The sequence below is a fragment of the Rhinolophus ferrumequinum genome, chromosome 21 (assembly GCF_004115265.2).
Source record: "Rhinolophus ferrumequinum isolate MPI-CBG mRhiFer1 chromosome 21, mRhiFer1_v1.p, whole genome shotgun sequence".
NCBI classification, from domain to species: domain Eukaryota; kingdom Metazoa; phylum Chordata; class Mammalia; order Chiroptera; family Rhinolophidae; genus Rhinolophus; species Rhinolophus ferrumequinum.
In genome coordinates, this window is record NC_046304.1 from 18,155,896 (window position 1) to 18,181,421 (window position 25,526).

At 34.1% G+C, this 25,526-nt stretch overlaps 1 protein-coding gene and 1 pseudogene across 1 annotated transcript in view; one reads left to right on the top strand and one right to left on the bottom strand.

Annotated features, from left to right (window-relative positions):
- Positions 1-25,526, bottom strand: part of TAOK1 (TAO kinase 1) — a 145,541-nt gene that overhangs the window by 61,100 nt on the left and 58,915 nt on the right. Inside the window, exons 2-5 of the mRNA XM_033089191.1 lie at positions 24,842-25,066; positions 4,543-4,614; positions 1,503-1,604; positions 170-215 (exon numbers count right to left, since the gene is read on the bottom strand). Of these exons, the coding sequence (XP_032945082.1) occupies positions 170-215; positions 1,503-1,604; positions 4,543-4,614; positions 24,842-24,973 (352 nt within the window). The 5' untranslated portion in view covers positions 24,974-25,066. The remainder of the gene's footprint in view (positions 1-169; positions 216-1,502; positions 1,605-4,542; positions 4,615-24,841; positions 25,067-25,526) is intronic.
- On the top strand, positions 21,892-23,106 carry LOC117012765 (Y-box-binding protein 1-like; annotated as a pseudogene).

A 25,526-nucleotide genomic window follows, 5' to 3' on the forward strand; every position in this document is an offset into this window, starting at 1 on the left:
ATGCTACTACATAACATTTAGTGAGGAGAGTGCATACCATGCTGAGAATCTGGAAAAGGCTAAGGTTTTTACTCTTTTAGAAAGTTTTTACATTATTTAAGAAAGCTCTTACTGAATTCTCATTTTATTTTGCTAATACTTTTTTTCTTAATAACTAAAGGAAACCTACCTTCCAGTAAATCTGAAGCAGATCCTAAACAATATTCCATTACAAGCTATATGGGAAGAAAAATATAAAGGCATTAAAGTACATTATTGAAAAGATTCTATTTGCAATAAAATAAATTTACCAAGGAGATTAAGAAGATAGTTTGAAGTAAAACACACTCTAGTTATCATTTACCGTAAAAAAATAAATATTTATTACTTAGCAATTTGTTAAATACATATATAAAGTTAAGACAATGATATACTAATCTTTTATAATATCAACATGTAATCACTTGTACAAGATATATATTTCATATATAATTACTAAAATTATAAAGGAATATACATATTGTTACTATTAACCTACAGTAGCAACACAATTGTTAGTAAGCAGAAAACTGTCCTCTGGAACTATATGTACAAAGCTTAGGTTACAATTTAAATGTTTCATTTCAAGCAAACATGGAGCACCTCCTATGTGCCAGGAATTTTATATATATTAATTTAATCCTCACAACTACCTTATGAGGTAGGTAGACCTTATTGTCTCTTTGTTTTATAGAGGAGAAATTTGAGAGCAGAGAAGTAACCAGCCCACTGTTACTGCTTTTTCTTTAACCACAGCCTCAAGTTTAGAAGTATCACCACAACCACCACGACCACCAAAATCAAACAGGACAAAAATGCACAAAACATTACAAATCCAAATCTAAGTTTGGTACACTAAAATGGTAATTGGCTGTGGCTTATTAATTCAAAATAAGGGCTCATTCCTGTTTAAAGAAAATTTAGCTTTTCTCTTAGAAGATACAGTTATTATGCCTATAGTATTCAGTGTAGGATCACTACCTTGTCACCTCAGTGGTAACAACAGGGCAAAATTAATCTCCACTTCTTGTAATAAAGTGTATCAATTTTCTACCTTTAGTATTATTCAGCCAAGGAATCATAATCAGTTCAAATTTCACCAAGACTTCACCAAAAACTTTGTGGGTAAATAGATTACAATACATTTATGTAAAAAGATAAAATAATGTTCATCCTCGAGTAATAGAATTGTTTTCACAATGTTTGCTAAGCCATTTAGTAGTTTGACAAATAACTAAAAAATGTCAGAGAACATTTTACCATGCACATACATAAAGGTCAGCTAAATCTCTAGTAAACTTGCAAAAACTGTATTATCTTATTGCCTAGGAGTTCTAGGAAAAGCTGCTCTTCCTTTCTTAGTATGAAATAACATTTCGAGGTGTTTTTGCAAGCTTCACACGACCATTTTGAGACATTCTTAAAATAATTAATTCTATGCCAAAACCAACTAAAATTACAGCAAGGGGAGAGCAAATACCTACCCATGCTGTGTGCTCACGTAAATAGCAGCCTTTGTATTCTATACTATTGGGATGTTTTATTCTTTGTAGAAACTTGACTTCCTTAATAATATCCTGCCATTTCTGTGGGAGGAGGGGGGGAATAAAGGAAAGAATTATGCACAGCTGCTTTTCCTTAGAAATTTATATAAGAAAAAAAGTAATTACTAGATTAAGGTTTAATGAGAACGTACAACTTTGTTTTATTTGTAGCATTTAGATTAAATGTCAAAATAATAAATTTAAAAGAAATTACATTCATATAGTTTACAACTCAATTACATAATTTATAAAATTATTTCATTCAAGGTAGGGCAAATTTTAATTTCATAAAATTTATCATGAGTTATTAAAATTTTACAACCACACACTACACATGCTGGTGAAAACTATATACCATATTTAGTAATCTTCAAAATTCAACTTCCTTTCGTATTTGCAGCTTTAGTGACATATAACTTACATACCATAAAGTTCACATACTGTGTTTTTGGCCTCTATCTTCTACCACATGTTAAGGTTTTGCTTGTTTTTTAAACTCAAATGAAATACTCTTGAGACATAAGTTCATAAATGAACACTTTCTAAAATGGTAATGAACAATTAGTTATTACATACCGTGTTTCCCCGAAAATAAGACTTAGCCGGACCATCAGCTCTAAGTCGTCTTTTGGAGCAAAAATTAATATAAGAGCCGGTCTTATTTTCATATACTATAAAACCAGGCCTTATATAAGACCGGTCTTATATTAATTTTTACTCCAAAAGATGCCCTAGAGCTGATGGTCCAGCTAGGTCTTATTTTTGGGGAAACACAGTAGGAAAATTCATAGAAAAAAACAAGTAGTATGAAAACATTTTCCTATATATTTTACTAACAGCATTGCTCACTGACACCTACCAGGCCACACAGATAAAACATTGGCCATAAACAATATACTTAGGCCATATCCTAAACATAGTTACTACTCTTAAGCAACCGGGGAACTCTAAAAATACAGGAACTTGGGTCTATAGGCTTAGTAGGTATTGGATGAGAAGCAGGAATGTTTTTTGTTCTTGTTTTAGTTTTTTCTAACTTTACCACTGAGTTGGTAAAGGTAGGAAAACTAGCATAACAGAAAACTTTAAGAAACATTTTGTGCTAGAATTTAAGATCATATATCTCCTATGTTATTTCACAAGCCTTCAACAAAATATAGCAAAATAGGTTCACAGTGTTTTATATAAAATGTGTAAGATATAAGACGCTAAACTCAGAAAATGTTTCATGAGCTTTAAGTTTCAAATTTGAATGCCCTGGAAGGCAAACTCAAAACAGAACAAAACAAAAACCTGTATTCTTCAACGTAAAAAAACTTTCATGAAGAACACTAATTTTAGATATGCAAAGATGATGCCCAAATTGAAACTTTTTGTTTTACGTGTGACTAACCAGACTCCAACACAGCACAAGTCTGCCTGTGAAAACTAGTTCTAAAGTTGTGCTATAGAATTGTGAATAAAATAAAAGTAAACTTGAAATTAAAGACTGATTCAGTAATTCAACCTCTAGGCATAAAACCAAAAGTACTGAAAGCAGGGATTCAAAGAAATATTTGTATATCCATGTTCATAGCTGCATTATTCACAATAACCAAGGGGTGAAGTAACTTAAGTGTCCATTGACAGACGAATGAATGGATAAACAAAATGTGATGTTTTACACACACACACACACACACACACGACTATTATTCATTATTAAAAAGGAAATTCTGACACGTACTAAAACATGAATGAGCTTTAAGAACATTATGTCAAGTGAAATAAGCTAATCACAAAAGGACAAATACTACATTATTTCACTTATATGAGTTAACCTATAGTAAAATTCATAGAGACAGAAAGTAGAATGGTAATTTCCAGGGGCTGAGGGGAGGAGGGAATGGGGAGTTACTGTTTAATGGGTATAGAGTTTCAATTTTGCAAGATGAAAAGATTTCTGGAGATGAATGGTGGTGATGGCTGTACAGCAATGTGAATGTCCTTAATGCCACTGAACTGTACACTTAAAAATGGTTTAGATGGTAAATTTTGTATTATGTATTTTACCACAGTTAAAAATAATTAAAAGTTTGGGGGTGGCTGGATGGCTCAGTTGGTTGGAGCACGAGCTCTCAACAACAGGTTGCCGGTTCAATTCCCACATGAGATGGTGGGCTGCACCCCCTGCAACTAAAGATTGAAAACGGCAACTGGACTTGGAACTGAGCTGCCCCCTCCACAACTAGACTGAAGGACAGCGACTTGACTTGGAGCTGATGGGCCCTGGAGAAACACACTGTTCCCAAATTTAAAAAAATAAAATAAATTATTTGTCCATCATAATTTAAAAAATTAATTTTTTTATAAATTAAAGATGGACAGAGCCTAGATTTAGAAAGTAGACTACATTTTATAAAATAAATTCATGCAATTAAATGGAATAAATATAATTTCAAAAGAACTAATCAGAATATTAGCAAACTAAAGTATATTCAACATAGTATCAATAATTTTATATTTTGGTTTTTCAGATTATTATACACTGCCTGTTTTTCAGACTAGATAGATATATACTGCCTCTTGTTTAAATTTTGTTTAAAACAGTGCTTAAACAATCTCTAAACCATTAAAAAATTATATCCAATATATTTACTGTCAAATACATCTTATTTTAGTTTACTATTTTAGAAACTGATAATCTATAATAAAGTAATATATTAAAACACAATTTAAAAAATTAAAAGCAGGGGGCACAAGTTGGGAGGTTTTTGGGATGCCAGTAATGCTCTGTTTATGGCTCTAGATACAAGTTAAATGGGTACATTCAAAATGTGAAAGAAATTTCACTGAGATATACACTTAATATTTGTACACTTTTCTTTATGTATGTTATACTTTTTTGAAAAATTCCCACCTATTCCTAATTAAAAATGGTATGTCTTTCTCTAATATTTAAAGAACATATATATATATATAATTTTTTTTTCACACTTACCTCAGTAGACTGCTTTCCACTATAAGACATTTTCTTGATAGCCACCACTTCATTGGTACGCACGTCTCGTGCCTAAAAAAACAAAACCATTGTAAATCTCAGCAATCATTTCTCTGAGAATAAAAGCATTTATAAGCTACCATGTCAAAAAGGACATCAGAACTGTTTTTAAAGAACATTAAAAAAATAGTAACTATATTATCAAATTATCCAAGAGCTGGTACTTTGGAAAGAAAAAAAAAAGTAGGCTTATTTTTGAGTAATCTTGTTAAGAGGAAAATATAGAAATTTGAATAGTACTATAAACAAAGAGACAAAATAAGACTAGTATATACAAGTCTATGGTAATAAATTTTGAAATCTCAATGCAATGAACAATTTTCTGGGAAAGAATAAATTATCAAAACTGATCTAAAGAAGAAAATGTGAGTAAAACAAGCAATGGTGGCAGACTGAAAAGAATACCAATAAATTATCTTTAAAATAATCTTAAGTGGAAAATAGTTTCACCAGGCGAATTTTCCAGGACATAAGAGAAACAAGAAAGCTATGCCATTAAATTTATGAAGCCAGTATAACCAATAACTAAAATTTCACAAACAGCACAAAATAGAAAGTTAGGTACCAATTTCATTTTTAAATATACACAAGAGAATTCTAAGTAAAATTTAAAAACCAAATATTACAGGGCATTAAAAGAAACTCTCATTTGGATAAAACATATTGTAATCACAGAACTGCAAAAGATTTTGATACTAGGAAAACATTTAATAATTCACCACATTTTTAAAAAAGTCAAAGGGAGGGATATGATACGAAATAATATAATTAATATATGTAACAATATAACATAATATAAGGTGAAAATACAGGAAGATCCCTACTCTAAATGTATTCAATTATAGGGAAGGCCAAACTCTTAAAAACCCCAATTAGAAATGTAATTCCTCAACATGATAAATCATGCCTATTGTAAACAACTCCTAATCGGAATTAAGATAAGACTGCTAAAATACTATCACAAGTATTATTTACGACTTGTGGAAATTCTGAAAAAGTATTAAAAATACAACAGAAACATAATAGTTAACAATTTGGGAAACAAGAGCCAAAGTCTCATTATGTGTTTTAAAAAAGGATAATTTATATTAAAAAGGCACAAGAGAATAGCTGAAAATATTTAAAATGAGTTCAGTAAAAGGGTCAGAACCATCTCAAATCATCTGTAGAAAGAACTCATGTTCAGTTCAGACTTTAATGAATTCCCAAAAATAAAATGTTCTAAAATTAGATTATGGTGATGACTGCAAAACTCATATTTACTAAAAATCAATGAAATGTACCCTTGAAATTGGGGAACTTAATGTAATTTATGCTTTAAAAAACTTGTTAAAAAAATAAAGACAGCATATATTATATATATAAATTAATACCTCACTAGAGTTGCTTAAGAAAAAAAGACTCTCTTAAGTGGGTTCTGGGAACAGCTAATAACATTCCAATTTCAATTACTAGTGGATTGGTTAATGGAAACTTGCACCACTTATTGTAAAGGGTGAAGTGGATCTATCCATGTAAGTCTTGCTTGAATATGGATTTATTTTTCCAAAATGTTCTCTGGTTATCTATCTGTGAGCCCCTTGATTTTAATCAATAGGTTTTAAACAGCTATATTCTTTTATAACAGCTTTATTGAAATACGATTTACATACCATAAAACTCACCATTTCAATGTGTACAATTCAATGGCTTTTAGTATATTCACAGATATATGCAACCATGACTACAGTCAGTTTTAGAACTTACATCACTTCAAAAAGAAACTCCAAATTCCTCATTTAAAAATGATTAAAATGGTAAATTTTATGTTATATGTATTTTACCACAATAAAATTTTTTCTCTGTTAAAACAATAAAAACAACCAACCATATCCTTCAGCTATCACCCTCCTATCCCTTTTCCCCACCCCTTCAGCCCTAAGCAACAACTAATCTACTTGGTATCTCTTTAGAGATTTGCCCATTCTGGACATTTCACATAAATGGAAGCATACAATATGTGGTCTTTTGTGATTGGCTTCTTTCACTTAGCACAGTGTTTTCAAGATTCATGACTAATGAAGTGGAGTATCTTTTCATGTGCTGCTTGGTCATTTGTACATCTTCTCTGGAGAAATGTCAATTTAGATCCTTTGCCCATTTTTAAATTGTGTTGTCTTTTTTATTACTGAGTTGTAAGACTTCCTTATATATTCAAGACACAAGTTCCTTACCAGATACATGATTTATAAGTATTTTTTCTTGTTCTACAGGTTGTTTTTTCACTGTTTTGAAGCATAGAAATTTCTAATTTTGATTAAGTCTAATTTATCTAATTCTTGTTGCTGCACATGCTTTTGGTATCACATCTAAGAATCCTTTGCCAAAACCAAGGCATTCAGATTTAGTACTATGTTTTCTTCTAAGAGTTTTATGGTTTTAACGGTTACATTTAGGTCTTTGATTCATTTTAAGTTAATTTTTCTATATGGTATGAGCTAAGGGCCCAATTTCATTGTTTTGCATTAAACAGCTACACTTTTAATTAGCCTAAGATAAAGCTTGATTTAAAAATGGGTATACTAAATGTATCCTGGATTAGATTTGAGAACAGAAAAAGTGAAAAAACTGGGAAAGTCTGAATAAAGTTTAGTTAGTAGTATTGTATCAGTGTTGATTCCTTAGTCTTGATAAATGTATCATGGTTATGTAACATGTTACCATTACGGGAGCTGGGTGAAGGTTATGGGGGAAAACTTTTTACTATTATTATAAAATCTTCTACAAATCTAAAACTGTTTTTAAATAATAAGTTAAATTTAAAAGTGACTGTAATTTATTCAAGTCCAAACTCACTAGTAGTAATATATTAAATTAAAATTAAGTGATCAAGTTAAAAGGAGATATGAATTTTGCTTATCATGTCTAAAAAACGAAAAAATAAAAATATTTAATGTCAATAAATATGTTTATTCCTCCCTTCAGGATCACTTATTGTGCTTACTTATCATGTCTCATTAGTCTCCTCTAATCTAGAACAATTCCTTAACCTTTGTCTTTCATTATACTGGCAGTTTTAAAGAATATACCATCGAATTTTATAGAATGCTACTAAATTTGTACTTGTCTGACATTCCTTCAAGATTAGATCCTGGTTGTATACATCCCTGGACAAAATAGTACGAGAGTCATATTGTGTCCTTTTCAGGGTATCATATCTGGAGGTATACAATGTCTGTCTGTTCCACATTGGTATTACTAATTTTCATCACCCACCGAAGGTGCCACCTGTTTTTTTCCAATATATATGTGTATAGTAACTGTCTCCTACGGTGTATCTAAGCAACAATCTGTGGAGAGATACTTTTAAATGATGTATCTCTCATCATGTAAACATCTTGCTCATCAAACTTTCCCCCTGGATTTAGCAACCATTTAAAATTCTAGTCCCAAACAATTTTCTATGATTACAAAATGCTGATATTTTCCAAAACTACCATTTATCAGTCAGCATTCTAAAGAAGAGGCCTCCCTTTTCATCCATCCCTTCCTCATCCATATGGAAATTATGGATTCCTATTTTATTTGATGGCTTATAATCCATTACTATCTTTATATTGAGGCTCAAATTGTTCCACATTTAGCCAGTGGGAGCCTCTTCAAGCTGGCTCCAGTGTCCATTGACGGACCCCATCTTTTTTTTAAAAAGGATTTTTTTAACTTTCTGCAACATCTTGTTGAAAGATGTCAGAAAGATGTCAACATCTTTCTGTCAACATCAAGATGTTCTAAGGCTTATCTTTTTATGTTCCCTGCCCCCACAGTAGAATGAGCCATTCCTCCAAGAAGCTCTTGTTCTTTTTAGTGAGGAATTCAAGATCTGAGTACTAAGTATGCTTATTGCTACCAAAGTGTCAGCATGCTTATTGCAACTAGAGCAGGGGTGTCCAAACTTTTTTCAATGTTTTTCACCAAGGGCCATATGCGGTAAAATACAAAAAGAGCCGGGCCACTCACTCAAGGTGAAGTACGTATTGCCTCACCTGGTTTAAGTAAACTAAATATATTTTTGGAATTTGCTCCGGGCCAATTAAAAATGGATTGTGGGCCACAGTTGGCCCGCGGGCCGCAGTTTGGACACCCCTGAACTAGAGTCTTGCAGAAGATAGAGCTAATTAATTAGTTCATATTAATACTTCCAATTCCTATCCAATCCCATAAGGGTTCTTTTTTACCTTCCCTGATTCCATATTTCTATCAGTAGATCTCAGCTGCAACAATTATTTGCCTTAGTACTTTTATATTTATTATAAGGAATTTTTATTCTTGTTATATATGTGTATTTCTGTGTGTGTGTGTGTGTGTGAGAGAGAGAGAGAGAGAGAGAGAAAGAGAAAGCGCGCGCGCATGCCAGAGAGAGACAAGTTCCTGCTGAAACTTCCAATTCCAGTCCATCACCACAGGGTTATTTCTAGCCTTCTCCCTTTCCTTACGTACAAATAAGGAATTTGCTTCTTTCTTGGACAGGAAGAAAACTGGTTCTCATAATCTACAATAAATTTACTTATTTACTTAAATCTACATATATACACTAGTTTCAGAACTGCTAAACCACATCCCTGTGAGAAACAAAGTAACTACAGTTCGTTTTGTCTTTAGCTTTGAGAGTATTGAGCCAAAATATTGCTTCCAAAATAACTTAAGATTAGTTCTTTTCCTTCCCACCCACTTCTCTGTGTTTATGTTATTTATAATACAGTTAGGTTCATTTGTTACAGTCTGTATTCCATTTGGGTTTTCCCTATATCATAGCTTTTTTCTTTTAATGAACATTTAAATGAATTAAGGTAAAATTCACTCTTTGTGATGTACACATTGAAGTAAATCAAAATTTTTGGCAATTATGAATAAAATTACCATCAATATTTACATACAGGTTTTTGTGTGAACTTGAGTTTTCATTTCTCTTGGATTAATATCTAGGAGTGGGAATGCTGGGTCATATAATGGTATGTTTCACTTTAATTAAAAAACTGCCAAACTGTTTTCCACAGCAACAAGACCATTTTGCATGAGATTTGCAATGGCTCCACACACTCACTAGCACTTAATACTGCCTATATTTCTTTCTTCTTGTCTTTCTTTTTCAGCCATTCTAATAGGGGTGTAGTGATATCTCACTGTGGTCTTAAGTTGTAATCCCCTAGAGGACTACTAATGTTGAACATCTTTTCATATTTTTATTGACCAACTGTATTTTGTGTGTGTGTGTGTGTGTGTGTGTGTGTGTGTGTGTGTGTGATGTGTTTAGTTAGACCTTTTGCTCAATTCTTATTTTTGAGTTTTGAGAATTCTTTATGGTCTGGATACAAATTCGTTGTTGAATATGTGACTTGCAAACATTTTCTGCCAGTCTGTGGCTTTCCTTTTCATTCTCTTCACTGTATCTTTCAGAGAGCAAAAGTTTTAAATTTTGATAAAGTTCAATTTATAAGCTTTGTTTTTTGTGGATAATGCTTTTGGTATCCTATCTATGAACTCTGCATAATTCAGGGTAATAAAGATTTTTCTCCTATATTTTTATCATAGAAGCTTTTTAGTATTGTGCTTTACATTTAGACTATGATCCACTTTGCATTAGTTTTTATGTAAGGTGTGAGTCAAAGTTTACTTTTATGCATATGGATGTCTAGTTGCTCTGGCACTATTTGTTGAATTTCTTCATTGAATTGTCTGCACCCCTGTCAAAAATCAGTTGACTATATTTGTGTGGGTCTATGTCTGGACTCTTATTTTGTTTTATTTATTTATATATCTATCCTTTCAACAATATCATAATATCTTAATTACTATAGGTTTATAGTAAGTTTCAGAATCAGATAGTGAGTTCTTTAACTTGTTCTCTTTTTCAAAATTGTTTTTGTCTATTTTAGTTCTTTTGCCTTTCTATAAGATTTTAAAATATGCTTGTCAATATCTATTTTTAAAAGCCTGTTGGGATTTTGATTGGGACTGCATTGAAGCTGTACATCAATTTCGAGATAACTGATAGCATGACAGTATTTAGTCTTCCAATCCATCAGCGCAATATATCTCTTCACTTATTTAGGTCTTCTTTGATTTTTTTAAATTAGTGTTTTATCGTTTGCAGTATACAAATCTTGTACCTTTTTTGTTGGATTTATACTCCAGTATTTCATTTTGGGGGTACTGTAAGAAGTACTTTTAGAATATAAGAAATTCTAGTTGTTCACTGCTGACATAATAGAAACACAATGGATTTTTGTTTATTGATCTTATATCCTGCAGCCTTGTTAAACTCACCTATTCTGCAAGTCCTTTTACAGATTGTTTGGGATTTTCCAAAGTAAACAATCATGTTGTGTACAACACAGTAAATATGGTAAATATGTGGATAAATTTAAAAACTATTCTTGCTCTTAAGAGTCTTTAAAATACATATGACTGTTTAAAGTGAAAATTATGATACTAAATTGTGGGTTTATAATTATGTAGATGCAATACATAAAGCAAGAGTAGTATAAAGGATATAGGGAAGAACCATGATTTCTACTTTTTCCGTGAAGTGATTAGTATTAACAAATGAACTGAAAAGAGAATAGGATATTCTTCTAATAGAATAAGATAACAGGAGAGAGAAAAAAATTTTTTTAAGTGTTTGTATACATAAAAATGTACAACGTACAACAGAATTAAAGGAGCTATGAGTAATTAAAGAAGAGTACAATACTACATGTATTGTACCCACCGCCCGAGAATAAGAATAAAGATAAAATTGGCTGTAGGCCCAAAGACAAACTTGATTCTTTCAAGAGCAAAAAAGGAGAGGAAAAAGAAAACAAATACAATCAATCATTTTTTTTCAAACCAGGAAACTGTCTATGAAGATCCATTTGGGAATTATTTTAATGAACGTACCGTGTTTCCCCGAAAATAAGACCTAGCCAGATCATCAGCTCTAATGCATATTTTGGAGCAAAAATTAATATATGACCCGGCCTTATGTTATAGTATAGTATAGTATAGTATATATTATACCCGGTCTTATATTATAGTAAAATAAGACCGAGTCTTATATTAATTTTTGCTCCAAAAGACACATTAGAGCTGATGTGTCTTATTTTCAGGGAAACACAGTAATACGAATGATTTGAAGTCACCATATCAATTAATTATATGTAAATGGTCTTTCTACATTTCTTTTGTGTATTTATTATTTTTTTCTTACAACACTAAAATATTTGCTATAACCATTGAAAATATAAAACTTTCCAAGTCCCTAAAAGAATACAAAGTAGTATTCATCTCATTTTTTAAAATGAAGAGAAAAGCTTTTCTAACATAGATAAATGACTTCACTGGGGTCATACGTGTTCTGCCACATTTGTTGGCACTACCTGATTCCCAGGCCAGTGTTCTGTGGCCCACCTACTGACATCATATTGGTTCTATTTAAGTACTGGAAACTAAAAGAGAATTTTTATTTTCCTGGCAATCTAGAGATAGTGGTTCTTTTGGACATCTAACTCTGGTTTGGTTTCAAATACTTTCGATACTAGTCCTTGATTAGCTTGGCTGATGAGACAGCCACCAGAACTGGCTCAATTAGAGTATTTTTAAATTTAGGGTGATCCTCGCTGCCTATTAATGAAAATTCAGAAATACATTATATGAACTATTTTCAATCATCTAAAAGAATTTGAAAAGTGTCCTTGCTCTGTATACTCCATAGACAGACACTGTACCTTTCGCCCTGTCCTGGTGAGAGGACACAAAAAGAAAAGCACTCATTCATGTGCACACACTCACATATGCAACATGCAGACACATACACTCCACATGGATTTGTCTGATACCACAAAATATGAAGGTTAGTGACCTAGAAATGGAATTACAGCAAAAATATTCAATTCTGGGCTACATTCAAACTTGACTTATCTACAGGTGCATGTTTCCTAGACATCAAGACAACAGAAAACACCGCTCAGAGCAGTTGCCTGACTCCTCTAAGCTTTCATGCAATGGCTCCTGGGATTGTCCTAACCTGTACCTAGGTTTCTTGACTTCCTAAATCAGCTTTTTTGTTTCCACCTTCGTTTTATTATACAAATCTGTCAAACGTACAGCAAAGTTGGCATAGCACAGTGAACCTTTATGCCTTGTCAAAAGTCACAAACTTTTTCTATAAAGAGCGATATATTAAATATTTTAGGCTTTGTGGGCCAAATACATATCCTTCTTTTTCTATTGCACATTATTTTTTCAATGTAAAAACCACTCTTAGTTTGGAAGCTGAGCAAAAATAGTTCACAGGCTGGATTAATAAACCCAGGCTGTAGTTTCCTGGCCCCTACTTATAGAGAAATCTTCTTCATTAACATTTTGCTACATTTGCTTTTAAACTGTCTATCTAAAGATACATATTGTTATCATTACATTATCATTATTTTATTACTGAAGAGGATTTGAGAGTACACTTCTCAGCCGTGGTTCCAAAGTACTACTTCATATAGTTCCAGAGAATAAGAACATTCTCTTGAATGAACCTCAGTACAATTGTCAAATTTAGGAAATTTAGCATTGATATAACACTGTTATCCAGTGCATATATAGTCCATATTCAAATTTTACCAACTATCTCATTAATGTTCTTTATAGGAATTTTTTTCCAATCCAGGATTGCACATTGTATTTAATCACCAGGTCTCTCCAGCGACAACTCCTGATAACTAGCTTATACTAATTTGCTTTTGTTGCTCTCTTAGATCCTTACTTCTGAGATTATGAGACTTTCTCTCCTAATCAATCACACTTCTCTGAAATAATCCAGCCTGGGTAGGACAACCCCAGAAACTATTGCATGAGGAGGTCTAAGCATTAGAGAATCACCTCCTTCTTCCCCAAATTCTTTTCCACAGGTGAGGAACTACAATGCACACCTTCTTACCTGTTAAAAAACAAGTTCTCTTGAGTTTATCAATTTAAATTTTAATTCTAAAAATGTGTATTTTGCACCCTCACTGACAATATCTAGTTTAAGCTCTCAGCATTTCTTTCCTGAATAATTACAAAAGCTTCATACTCAGCCTCCCTTCTTTGATTTTTGGTATATGCAATCTTTCCTCCACACTGCTACAAAAATAAACTTTCTATATTACAAATGGATTTCTGTTGCACTTCAGTGGCTCTCTCAAGACTTCAGAATAGGGCCCACATTTCTTAGTATGGTGTAGGAGGCTCCCTTGTCTTTCCTTTTTACCTTTTCTCTGATCACATCCTCAGTTTCCATTATAACCTTAACTGAAACGTACCCACTTCAGTCGTACACTTCACCAAAGACTCCTGACAAGTTCTGGCTTTGGGATAATACAATTTTATAGTTTTATTTAAAAACTTTAAATCACTGATATTTTGCCAATATGGATTTAATTCAGTCCCTTTAATAAAAGGAAAAGGACAATAATATTACTTCCACCACTGGACAGATCATATGGGAAGGTCTAAAAAAGAGAGAAAGCCTGCTGAAATTCTGTACTTTTCAGTATTAACGATGAAAGACCAAATGCTCCAAAAAACCATATTTTACAGAAGGACATATGAAAAGTCCATGCGAGTGCAAATAATATTAACCAAGGGAAATTTCAATACTAATTCTTGTCACGATGCTTGTGTTAGATTATCCCTGAAGCCAAAACAACTACAAAGCAGGCAATGTATGTAAAACAATTGTATGAAACTATTGGAGAGCAACATATGCAGGCAAGGCTTTAGAGACTAGACTCCTTCAGAGAATAACAGTATACAAATACTCAATGGAGGATATCAGAGAGACTTTTAAAAAATATATAAGAAAAATTGCACAAACAGGAGGAAGACAGTTGAAATACTATAAGGTTTTTTACATTGTTTTTGAGAAGTGGTAAAAGTGCTAATTTAACTATAATAAATCAAGAATATATATTATAATCTCTATGGCAATAAAAAAATAGAAATACATAATCGAAAAGTTAATAGAGGAAAAATATATACAGAGGGTACCAAAAACATGTATATACATTTTAAGGAAAAAACCTGTATCAAAATTGTAATACTCAATATATTCCAATAACAAAAGATGAATACATGTCATGTTTGACTTCTGCAATTACAAGAGGTGCTCAAAGTGGTTACCTTCAGCATAATTTTAATACAGTTTTTTCCTTTCTTAAAATGTGTATACATTTTTGGGGGCACCTCTGTATATATCACTCATGCCTTTTTGCATGCCGTAATTTGATGCTTTGACATCTGGGGCCTTAACAAAAAAGGCCTGCTACTCCCAGATACAGCTAATTCCTACAGAGAGTAAACAAGCACGTCTTAACATATACAAACCACCAATCCAGAGCCCGTATCTCCAATGACCTCACACTCTGGGCCTCCTGTCCCCTGCGCTCATCACTGCAGGGCCAAGTACCAGACCACTAAGGATAGCCCCTATACTCCAGAGCCTGCTGAAACTAGCTAATCCTAAACTTGCTTATCCTGTCTCGCCTGTTCCTTCCCATAGAAACCACAATAAAGGCTCTGCCCATGTATTTCCTTTGATTCCTCTGTCTCGTCACTAACAACACTGCTTTCCCATGTGGCCCCCTATGTGCACTTCTCTTGGGATCTCTAAGTATAACAAACTATCTTTTCAATGGCAGTTGTTACCTGATCTGTTGGCCTGCCCATACCTAAATAATAATAAAACCTATATTAAAAATGATAACAGTAAACATTTGACTAACTCAAAGTTGGCAAGAATGATGAATAAAGGAAGAAGAGATACTGTATTTCCCCGAAAATAAGACCGGGTCTTATATTAATTTTTGCTCCAAAAGACGTTTTAGGGCTTATTTTCAGGGATGTCTTATTTTTTCATGTACAACAATCTATATTTATTCATGTACACAACCTCCATTTCTTCATTTATTCATGTACAAAAGTCTACATTTATTCAAATACAGTCATGTAATCTTCTTCTGGAACATCGTCATAACTCTTAAGATCTCGAATTCCAGCTTGAATTTTTTGCGACTCCATTTTCTGCAGAACCATTGGCCCCAATGTCTCATGTCCAGCAATAGAGCTCTCCTTCAATGAGGGCTTCTTGTCCACGTAGACTGCTCGTAGACTGCTCGTAGTGCATTGGCAACACAGCTGTCAGTGGTTTTATCCCATGAATTCTTCGCCCAAGTCACGACCTCTTGCAGGCTAGGCTTCACAAAGTTTCCACGCTGATTTCTCTCCGTTCTATTTTCAGTGTAGTCATTGATTTCCATGTGCAAATGGTCCTTGAATGGTTTGTTTATTGAATACCAAGAGTCTGAAGATAGGCAGTCATTCCTGCGGGAATCATTATTTGATCCATTCTTCTCTCTGCAAGGAAGTTCATGTCTTTAGTGCGGTTAAGTGCTGGCTGAATCCCAGATTAGCAGGCCTCGCAAAACAAGTGGGAGCATTAAATCGACCCACTTCCTTATGTGTGTGCACCAGGCTTTTTCAGTTTCAAGAACATAAATGCCTGAAACACGTTCAACCTTATCTTTCTTGACCTTAGTGATGATTAAAGGTGGGGCTTTCTTTCCATCCAGACGAACTGCCAAAATACACATCACATACACTTGCATAACGAGTGGAGGGAATGTAGATTGACGAGGCACCCCTCTGATCAATTTGAGATCCTTGGCCCATAAACACTGCAGTTTCATCCATAGCAATCCTGTTGGAGAGTTGGTATTTAGAAAAGTTGATGCCATCAACAAAGGACTTGAATGCAAGTGCACGTTTAATAACTTCAGTATCTTCCAGCTTGAATAGTGTTGTCGATCTTAGAGACAGTTCATATTGCTGAAGGAAGCCATCTAGCCAGTGTTGTGATGCGTTGAATTCTTCTGGGAATATTTCTAACTGTGGTGCCATTGCAAGGGCAAATGCTTGAATATCAACCCTGCGCACAGGAGACTTTGCTCTCCTATCAGCAATCTATCCACGGATGATGTTTTCCAGCTCAGGAAATAATGGTTGCCGACTTGATCCACACTTGCGCTTGTTAGCATTTCCCTCATCCACCTGTTCACCGAGGTTATCGCTCTCTGCTTGCCATTTTGGGACCATTTGGAGATCCAACTTCTTCTCTTTGTAGAAAGCCGTAAGAGTCTTGCCCTGGGAGTCCTCCACGATTCTTGGTTGTACTAGACGGAATAGCTCTTTGTTTTTGCACTCATCTTGTCTGGGGGTCAAAATATTTCCTTTAAATCTACCATTAAATGAAGTGTTAATTGAAGACTTGAGACAAGAATGGCAACAAAAATGATGACAGTTAAGAATGATGGTCCACACAAAAGCTATGAAAAATTGCAGGCACCAAAATTCAGAAAACGTTTCATTTCACAAGAGTGTATTAAGTACGTCCGTTACAACACACGATGTATTGAATTATGAAGATTCATATTAGATACAACCACGTCCGTTCGTTATCGAGTATGCACGTCATTCGTGCGCTGTGTCTGTACTCCGATTGGTCATTCGGCAATAAGTCTCGAGTTCATCTGTTTACATAAGCGTTTATCTCTCATCCAAAGGAGCCCACTTGGGTATTTACAAATACTTAATTATAATTTATATTATTTATTTTAAGTATTCATGTCAATAATATTTATATTTAATTATATATTAATATTATTTTATAATTCAATACGTCCATCGTGTATTGCAAGGGACATACTAAATGCGCCCATCTGACTGACATCTAATGGTAACTGGGGCTTATTTTTGGGGTGGGGCTTATTGCAAGCATCCTGAAAAATCACGCTAGGGCCTATTTTCTGGTTAGGTCTTATTTTCGTGGGAAATACGGTAGTACAAACAGAAATTAAATAGGAAAACAACAGACTTATGTTTAACTAAAAATAATAATTGTATTAAATGTAAATGAGCAAAACACTCCGATTTAAACAAACTTGAGATAGAGAAAAAGTTCTTTAACATACATTGGTCTCGATAGCAGTTTCCTGGATATGACACCCAAAGCACAAATTAACAAAAGCAAAAATAAATAAATGGGACTACATCAAATTAAAAAGCTTCTGTAGAGCAAAAAAGGCAATCAATAAAATGAAAAGGTAGTTTATGGCATGGGATAAAATATTTGCAAATTATCAAGAAACAGAGAGAGAGGCTCAAATAAATAGAATCAGAAATGAAAGACAAGTGACAACAACACGACAGAATTACTAAAGATTATAAGGAAATACTATGAAAAATTATATGCCAACAAATTGGACAACCTGGAAGAAATGGATAAATTCTTAGAAACATACAATCTTCCAAGACAGAATCAGGAAGAAACAGAAAATCTGAACAGACTGATTACTAGTAAGGAGATTGAATCCGTAATTTAAAAAAAAACAACAACAACAAAAAAAGCAACTCCCAACAAACAAAAGCCCTGGACCACAAGGCTTCACAGGTGAATTTTACCAAACATCCAAAGAATAATTATTACCTATCTTTCTCAAACTATTCCAAAAAATTGAAGAGGAGGGAAGGCTCCCAAACTCATTTTACAAGGCCAGCATTACCCTGATTCCAAAACCAGAGACACTACCAAAAAAAAAAAAAAAAAATGTATAGTCCAGTATCCCTGATAAACATAGATACAAAAATCCTCAACAAAATACTAGCAAACCAAATTCAGCAACACATTAAAAAGATCACACACCATGATCAAATGGGAATTATTCCTGGGATGAAAGTTGGTTCAGTATCCACAGATCAATTAATGTAATACACCACTCACAAACAAAATGAAGGACAAAAATCTTATGATCATTTCAATAGATGCAGAAAAAGCATTTGAATAAATCCAACATCCATTTATGATTAAAAAAAAATCTCAGCAAACTGGGAATCAAGGGGATATACCGCAAAATAATAACGGTCATATATGACAAACCCACAGCTAACTTCAAACTCAACAGTGAAAATCTGAAAGCCTTTTCTTTAAAATCAGGAACAAGTCAAGGATGTCCACTTTCACTACTTTTATTCAACACAATATTAGGAGTGTTAGCCACAGCAATCAGATAAGAAAAATAAAAAGCATCCACATTGGAAAGCAAGAAGTAAAACTACTATTAGCAGATGAGATGATACTATATATGGTGTTTCCCCGAAAATAAGACCTAACTGGAAAATAAGCCCCAGCATGATTTTTCAGGATGACATCCCCTGAGCATATGCCCTAATGCGTCTTTTGGAACAAAAATTAATATAAGACCCAGTCTTATTTTCGGGGAAACACAGTATAGAGAATCCTAAAGATTTCACAAAAAAATATTAGAACTAATAAATGAATTCAGTAAAGTAGCAAAATACTAAATTAATATTCTGAAATTTGTTGCATTTTTATACACAATTAATGAACTATCAGAAAGAGAAGAAAACAATCCCATTTACAATTGCATTAAAAGAATAAAATACCCAGGAATAAATTTAACCAAGGAGATAAAAGACCTATACTTAGAAAACTGTGAAACTGAAGAAGATACAAACAAATGAAAGGTCTTACTGTGCTCATGGACAGGAAGAATTAACATTGTAAAAATGACCATACTACCCTAAGCAATCTACAAATTCAATGCAATCCCTATCAAAAGGCATTTTTCACAGAACTGGAACGAACAGTCCTAAAATTTATATGGAACCACAAAAAGCCCCTGTTAGCCAAAGCAATCTTGAGAAAGAAAAACAAAGTTGGAGGTATCATGCTACCTGATACCAAGCTATATTATGAGTACACTACAAGGCTATGGTAATCAAAATAGCATGGTACTGGCATAAAAACAGACACATGGAACAGAATAGAGAGCCCAGAAATAAACCCACATCTATATGGTCAATTAATCTATGACAAAGGAGGCAAAGATATACAATAGATGGTATTGGGAAAACTGGACAGATACAAGGTGGGGGAAAAATGAAATTAGACTGCTTTCTTACACCATATAAAAATAAACTCAAAATGGATTAAAGACTTAAACATAAGACTGGAAACTCTAAAGAAAACATAGGCAGTCAATTCTTTGACATCACCATTAGCAGTATATTTTTGGATATGTCTCCTTGGATACAGGAAACAGAAGAAAAAAATAAACAAATGAGACAACATCAAACTAAAAAATTTTTGCATAGCGAAGGAAACCATCAGCAAAACGAAAAGACAACTTACCAACTGGGAGAAGATACTCACCAATGATACATCTGATAGGGGTTAATATCCAAAATATATAAGAAACTCATACAACTTAACACCAAAAACAAATACACAATCCGATTAAAAAATGGGCGGAGGACCTGAATAGACATTTCTCCAGAGAGGACATACAGATGGCCAATAGACACATGAGAAGATGCTTAATATCACTGACTAACAGGGAAATGCAAATTAAAACCACAATGAGATATCACATCTGTCAGAATGGCTATCATCAAGATATCAATAACCAAGTGTTGGTGAGGATGTGGAGAAAAGGGAACCCTTGTGCACTGTTGGTGGAATTGCAAATTGGTGCAGCCACTATGGAAAACAGTATGGAGCTTCCTCAAAAAAATTAAAAATAAAACTCGCATATGCTCCAGCAATTCAACTTCTAGGTATTTATCCTAAGAAAACAAAAACACTAATTCAAAAAGACATATGCACCCCTATGTTCATTGCAGCATTGTTTAAAATAGCCAAAATATGGAAGCAAACTTAGTGTCCACTGATGAATGTATAAAGAAGATGTAGTACATATATTCAATGGAATATTATTCATCTATAAAAAAGAATGAAATCTTGCCATCTGCAACAACATGGATAGACCTAGAGGATATCATGCTAAGTGAAACAGTCAGACAGAGAAAGACAAATACCATATGATTTCACTTATATATGGAATCTAAAAGACAAAATAAAAGAGAAACAAACTCATAGATGCAGAGAACAAATCGATAGTTGCCAGATGGGGGACTTGGGGCATGGGTGAAAAGGTGAAAGGGAATTAATATGTACAAATTGACAGTTATAAAAATAGTCACAGGGATGTAAAGTACAGCATAGGGAATACAGGCAATATTTTAATAACTATCTATGGGGTCAGATGGGTTCTAGACCTATCAGGGTGATCACTTTGTAAAGTATATAAATGTCTAATCACTTATGTTGTATACTTGAAAGGAATACAAAATTTCATGTCAACTGTAATTGAAAAATAAATAATAAAAAAGATCAATATACATAAACCAGCTGTGTTGCTATACACCAGCAGTGAACAATCTGAAAAGGCAATTAAGAAAGTAATTCCATTTACAACAATATCTAAAAGAATACCAGACTGATGAATAAATTAAGCAATGTAGTGTAAGACTTGTATACTGAAAACTACAAAACACTGCTGAACAAAATTAAAGGAGACCTAAATAATGTTTAGAAAGACATCCTGTGTTCATGGATTAGGAGATTTAATATTGTTAAGATGCAAATACTACCAAACATGATCTATAGATTTAAGTAATCTCTATCAAAATTGCAACAGACTTTTTGCAGAAATGGAAAAGCCAACCCTGAAATTCATATGGAATTGCAGGGGGTCCAAAATAGCCAAAACCATACTTTAAAACAGTAACAAAGTTATTCCTGATCTCAAACTTACTACAAAGCACAGTAATCAAAACTGTAATATACTACCATAAAGATGAATATATAGACAAATGGAATAGAACTGAGAGTTCAGAAATAAACCTATACAATATGGCCAATTGATCTGACATGGATGTCAAGACAAATTCAATGGAGGAAAAAACAGTCTCTTCAACAGATGATACTGGGACAACTAGATTTCCACATGCAAAAAAGTGAAGTTGGATCTCTGCCTCACAACATATACAAAAATTAACTCAAAATGGATCCAATATAAGAGCTAAGAACATAAAACTCTTAGAAGGAAACCTAGAGGTAAATCTTCATGAATTGGGATTTGGCAGTGGATTCTTAGACATGACACCAAGCACAAGCAACAAAAGAAAAAACAGATAAATTGGACTTCATTCAAATTTAAAACTTTTGTATATCAAAGGAAATTATCAAGAAAGGGAGACTTCCATCAGTAGCAGGAGCAGAGCAGGAGCAGAGAGCAGCCCCATCGCCGTGCTGGCCTGGTTATTGTCACACTCCTGGGAGGAGCCGCAGCTGCCGCAGCCAGTGTCACCATCACCGCAACCATGAGCGGTGAGGCTGACCCCTAGCAGCTGCCCACGGCCCATGGCCCCGCCCTCAGCACTGCTAGACACCAAGCCTGCTCCACGGGGAGCGCAGGGAGTGGCTTTACATTGGCTGCCTGCTGGCGGGGACAAGGTCATCGCAATGAAGGTTTGGGGAACAGTAAAATGGTTCAATGTAAGAAACGGATGTGGTTTCATCAACAGGAATGACACCAAGGAAGATGTATTTGAACACCAGACTGCCATAAAGAATAATCCCAGGAAGTACCTTCCCAGTGTAGGAGATGGGGACTGTGGAGTTGGATGTTGTTGAGAGAGAGAAGGGTGCAGAGGCAGCAAATGTTACAGACCCTGGTGGAGTTCCCGTGCAAGGCAGTAAACATGCAGCCGACCGGAACCATTAGAGACGCTATCCACGTCGCAGAGGTCCTCCACATAATTCCCAGCAGAATTACTGTGTTTCCCCAAAACTAAGACCTAGCCAATAAGCTCTAATGCGTCTTATGGAGCAAAAATTAATATAAAACCTGATATTATTATATTACTTTATATTATAAATTATATTAGACTCGGTCTTATTTGATTATACTTATATTAATTTTTGCTCCAAAAGACTCATTAGGGCTGATTGTCCAGCTAGGTCTTATTTTTGGGGAAACACGGTACCAGAATAGTGAGAGTGGGGAAAAGAATGAGGGATAGGAGAGTGCTCCCAAAGGCCAGGCCCAACAGTGCCGACAGGTGACAGCTCCCACCTTACTACAAGCAGAGACCCTATGGGCGTTGATCACAGTACGTATTCCATCCCGCCTGTGCAGGGAGAAGTGATGGAGGGTCTGACAACCAGGGTGCAGGAGAACAACGTACACCAGTGAGACAGAATATGTATTGGGGCTTGGAGGGTCTGACAACCAGGGTGCAGGAGAACAACGTACACCAGTGAGACAGAAGATGTATTGGGGCTATAGACCTCGTTTCTGCAGGGGCCCTTCTTGCCAGAGACAGCCTAGAGAGGATAGCAATGAAGAAGGTAAGGAAAATCAGGAGATGAGACCCAAGGTCAACAGTCACCTCAACATCAGTACTACCATAACTCCAATTACTGATGCAGAAGCCCAGAAAACCCTAATCCACAAGATGGCAGATACAAAAGCAGCCCATCCACCAGCTGAGAATTCATCCGCTCCTGAGGCTGAGCAGGGTGGGGCTGAGTAAATCCTGGCTTACCATCTCTACCATCATCCAGTTTAGTCATCCAACAAGAAGTGAATATGAAATAACAGCAATAAGAAATGAGTGAAAGATTAGAGCTGAAGACTGTAAGTGCTTGCTTTTTGCCCACTGACCAGATAACCAGAACTATCTGCATTATCTATGCAGCATGGGGTTTTTATTATTTTTATCTAAACACATCTCCTTTTGGTAATGACAAAAGTGTTATTTAATTTAAAAAAAAGCCTGTTTTTTCTCAATACACCTTTAAAGGTTTTTAAATTGTTTCATATCTGGGCAAGCTGAGATTTTTAAGAACTTCATTTTTAATTTGCAGTAATTGATTTTTTTCAAAAAAGTCAACAAATTGCAAATACCTGTTAATAAAGGTATTTAATAATAATATAATGTGAAAAAACTACAGAATAGGAGAAAACATCTGCAAATCACATATCTGATAAAAATTTAATATTCAAAATACATAAAAGAAACTCTACAACTCAACAACAAAGAGACAACTCAAATTTTAAACTAGGAAAAGGACTTGAATAGACATTTCTCCAAAGATATATAAATGACCAATAAGCACATGAAAAGATGGTCAATATTATTAGTCATTAGAGAAATGCAAATCAAAACCACGAGATGCCACTTTACACCTAGCAGAATGACTACAATCAAAATAACAGAAAATAACAGGCATTTGTGAGGATATGGAGTAACTGGAACTCTTGGTACACTGTTGGTTAGTAATGGAAATGGTGCAGACTCTGTGGTGCAGTTTTGACATTTCCTCAAAAAGATTAACAAAGAATTATCATGTGATCTGGTATTTTCACTCCTAGGTATGTATCCAAATTTATAAATAGGGAATGAGATACTTATATGCCAGTGTTCACTGTAGCATTTATTCACAATAGTCAAAAGGTGGACACAATCTATTGTCTGTCAACAGATAGACAAACAAACCATGGTATATACATCCAATGGAATATTATTCAACTATAGAAAGGAATGAAGTACTGATATGCTGTAACATGGATGACCTGTGAAGTGATATAAATTATACATGAAGTACAAATATTGTATGATTCCACTTATATAAAATATTACTAGAATAGGCAAATTATAGAGACGAAGAGTAGATTAGAGGTTATCGGGCTGGGTGGAGAGGGAAAATTTGGAGTTACGCTAATGGATACAGAGTTTCTGTTTGTAGTGATGAAAAAGTTTTCAAAATAGTGGTAATGGTTATACATCATTGTGAGTGTAATTAATGCCACAAACTGTACACTTACAAGTCGTTAAAATGGCAAATTTGATTATTTTTTTTTAGCATAAAATATACATACACACAAGAAAAAAAGACTGGTCCATATCCTTCTGCCAAATAATAATCCTAGATTTTCATGACACTAAAATTGACTCTGTATGGAACTTTACAGAAATTAGTGCTCTGAAATTTTTAATTCTATAGCAATACAAATGATAAGACCAACAGTGTGCTAAAAATTCTAAACATGTAAATTCAAGCAAAATAATATTCTTTCCCATTTTTCCAATAATCCAAGGAAGCTCAATAAATAAAACCATCTACTTTCATATTATACACACACATCTATGCAAGTGACTATAAAATGGACTGTGGCCTGTATCTCTCTATATTATTGTTTTTAACTCTTCCAGGACTGGGTATTAAGTAAATGCTGGTCACTGACATTAAACCTTTAACACTTACAAAATACACTGCTCCAAAGCTTCCATGGCCAATTTCTCTGAGATCTGTGAAGAGCTTCTCTGGATCTTCTTTGAAGAAGAGCTCTGCAATTTCAGGGTCCTTGAGGCTGCCTGCTCGGTTAGTTGATGGCATCCTGCTGGGCAATCAGCTGTCTGATTCTTATTTTATACTGCTATCCCAATCCTTGGTTCATCTGTATGAAGGAAGCCACGTTGGCATAAACTACTGTAGAGAAACAAGAAAAGAAACAAGTCAGGAAAAGCAAAAGCTGCTAAGAATAATTAACGTAAGGTCATTTTTCAACAGCACATACAAAATTATCTCAGGTCTAGAACTTCACTGAGAAGCAAGTGTGGTCTACAGTAATTCCTAGTACAGTAATTCCTAAACCTAGTTCATCATCATAATCACCTGTGGTGCTTAAAAAAAAGATTACTACTCTATATAGTAGTATATAAGCATATACTATACATACACTTCTAAAAGTTAATTAAATCTTTATATCTTGGAAGGCTTATATCTTGGAAGCCTGTCTGTATCAGACTTAAAGATTTAGATTTACCTAATCCTGATGCAGTGAGCCCATCAGCAGAAGAAATAATACAACATAGAGACTATTAAAAACACACACAACAACTCAAGATGTACTCATAGTATGTTTCTAACAATAGGAGGAGTCCCATCT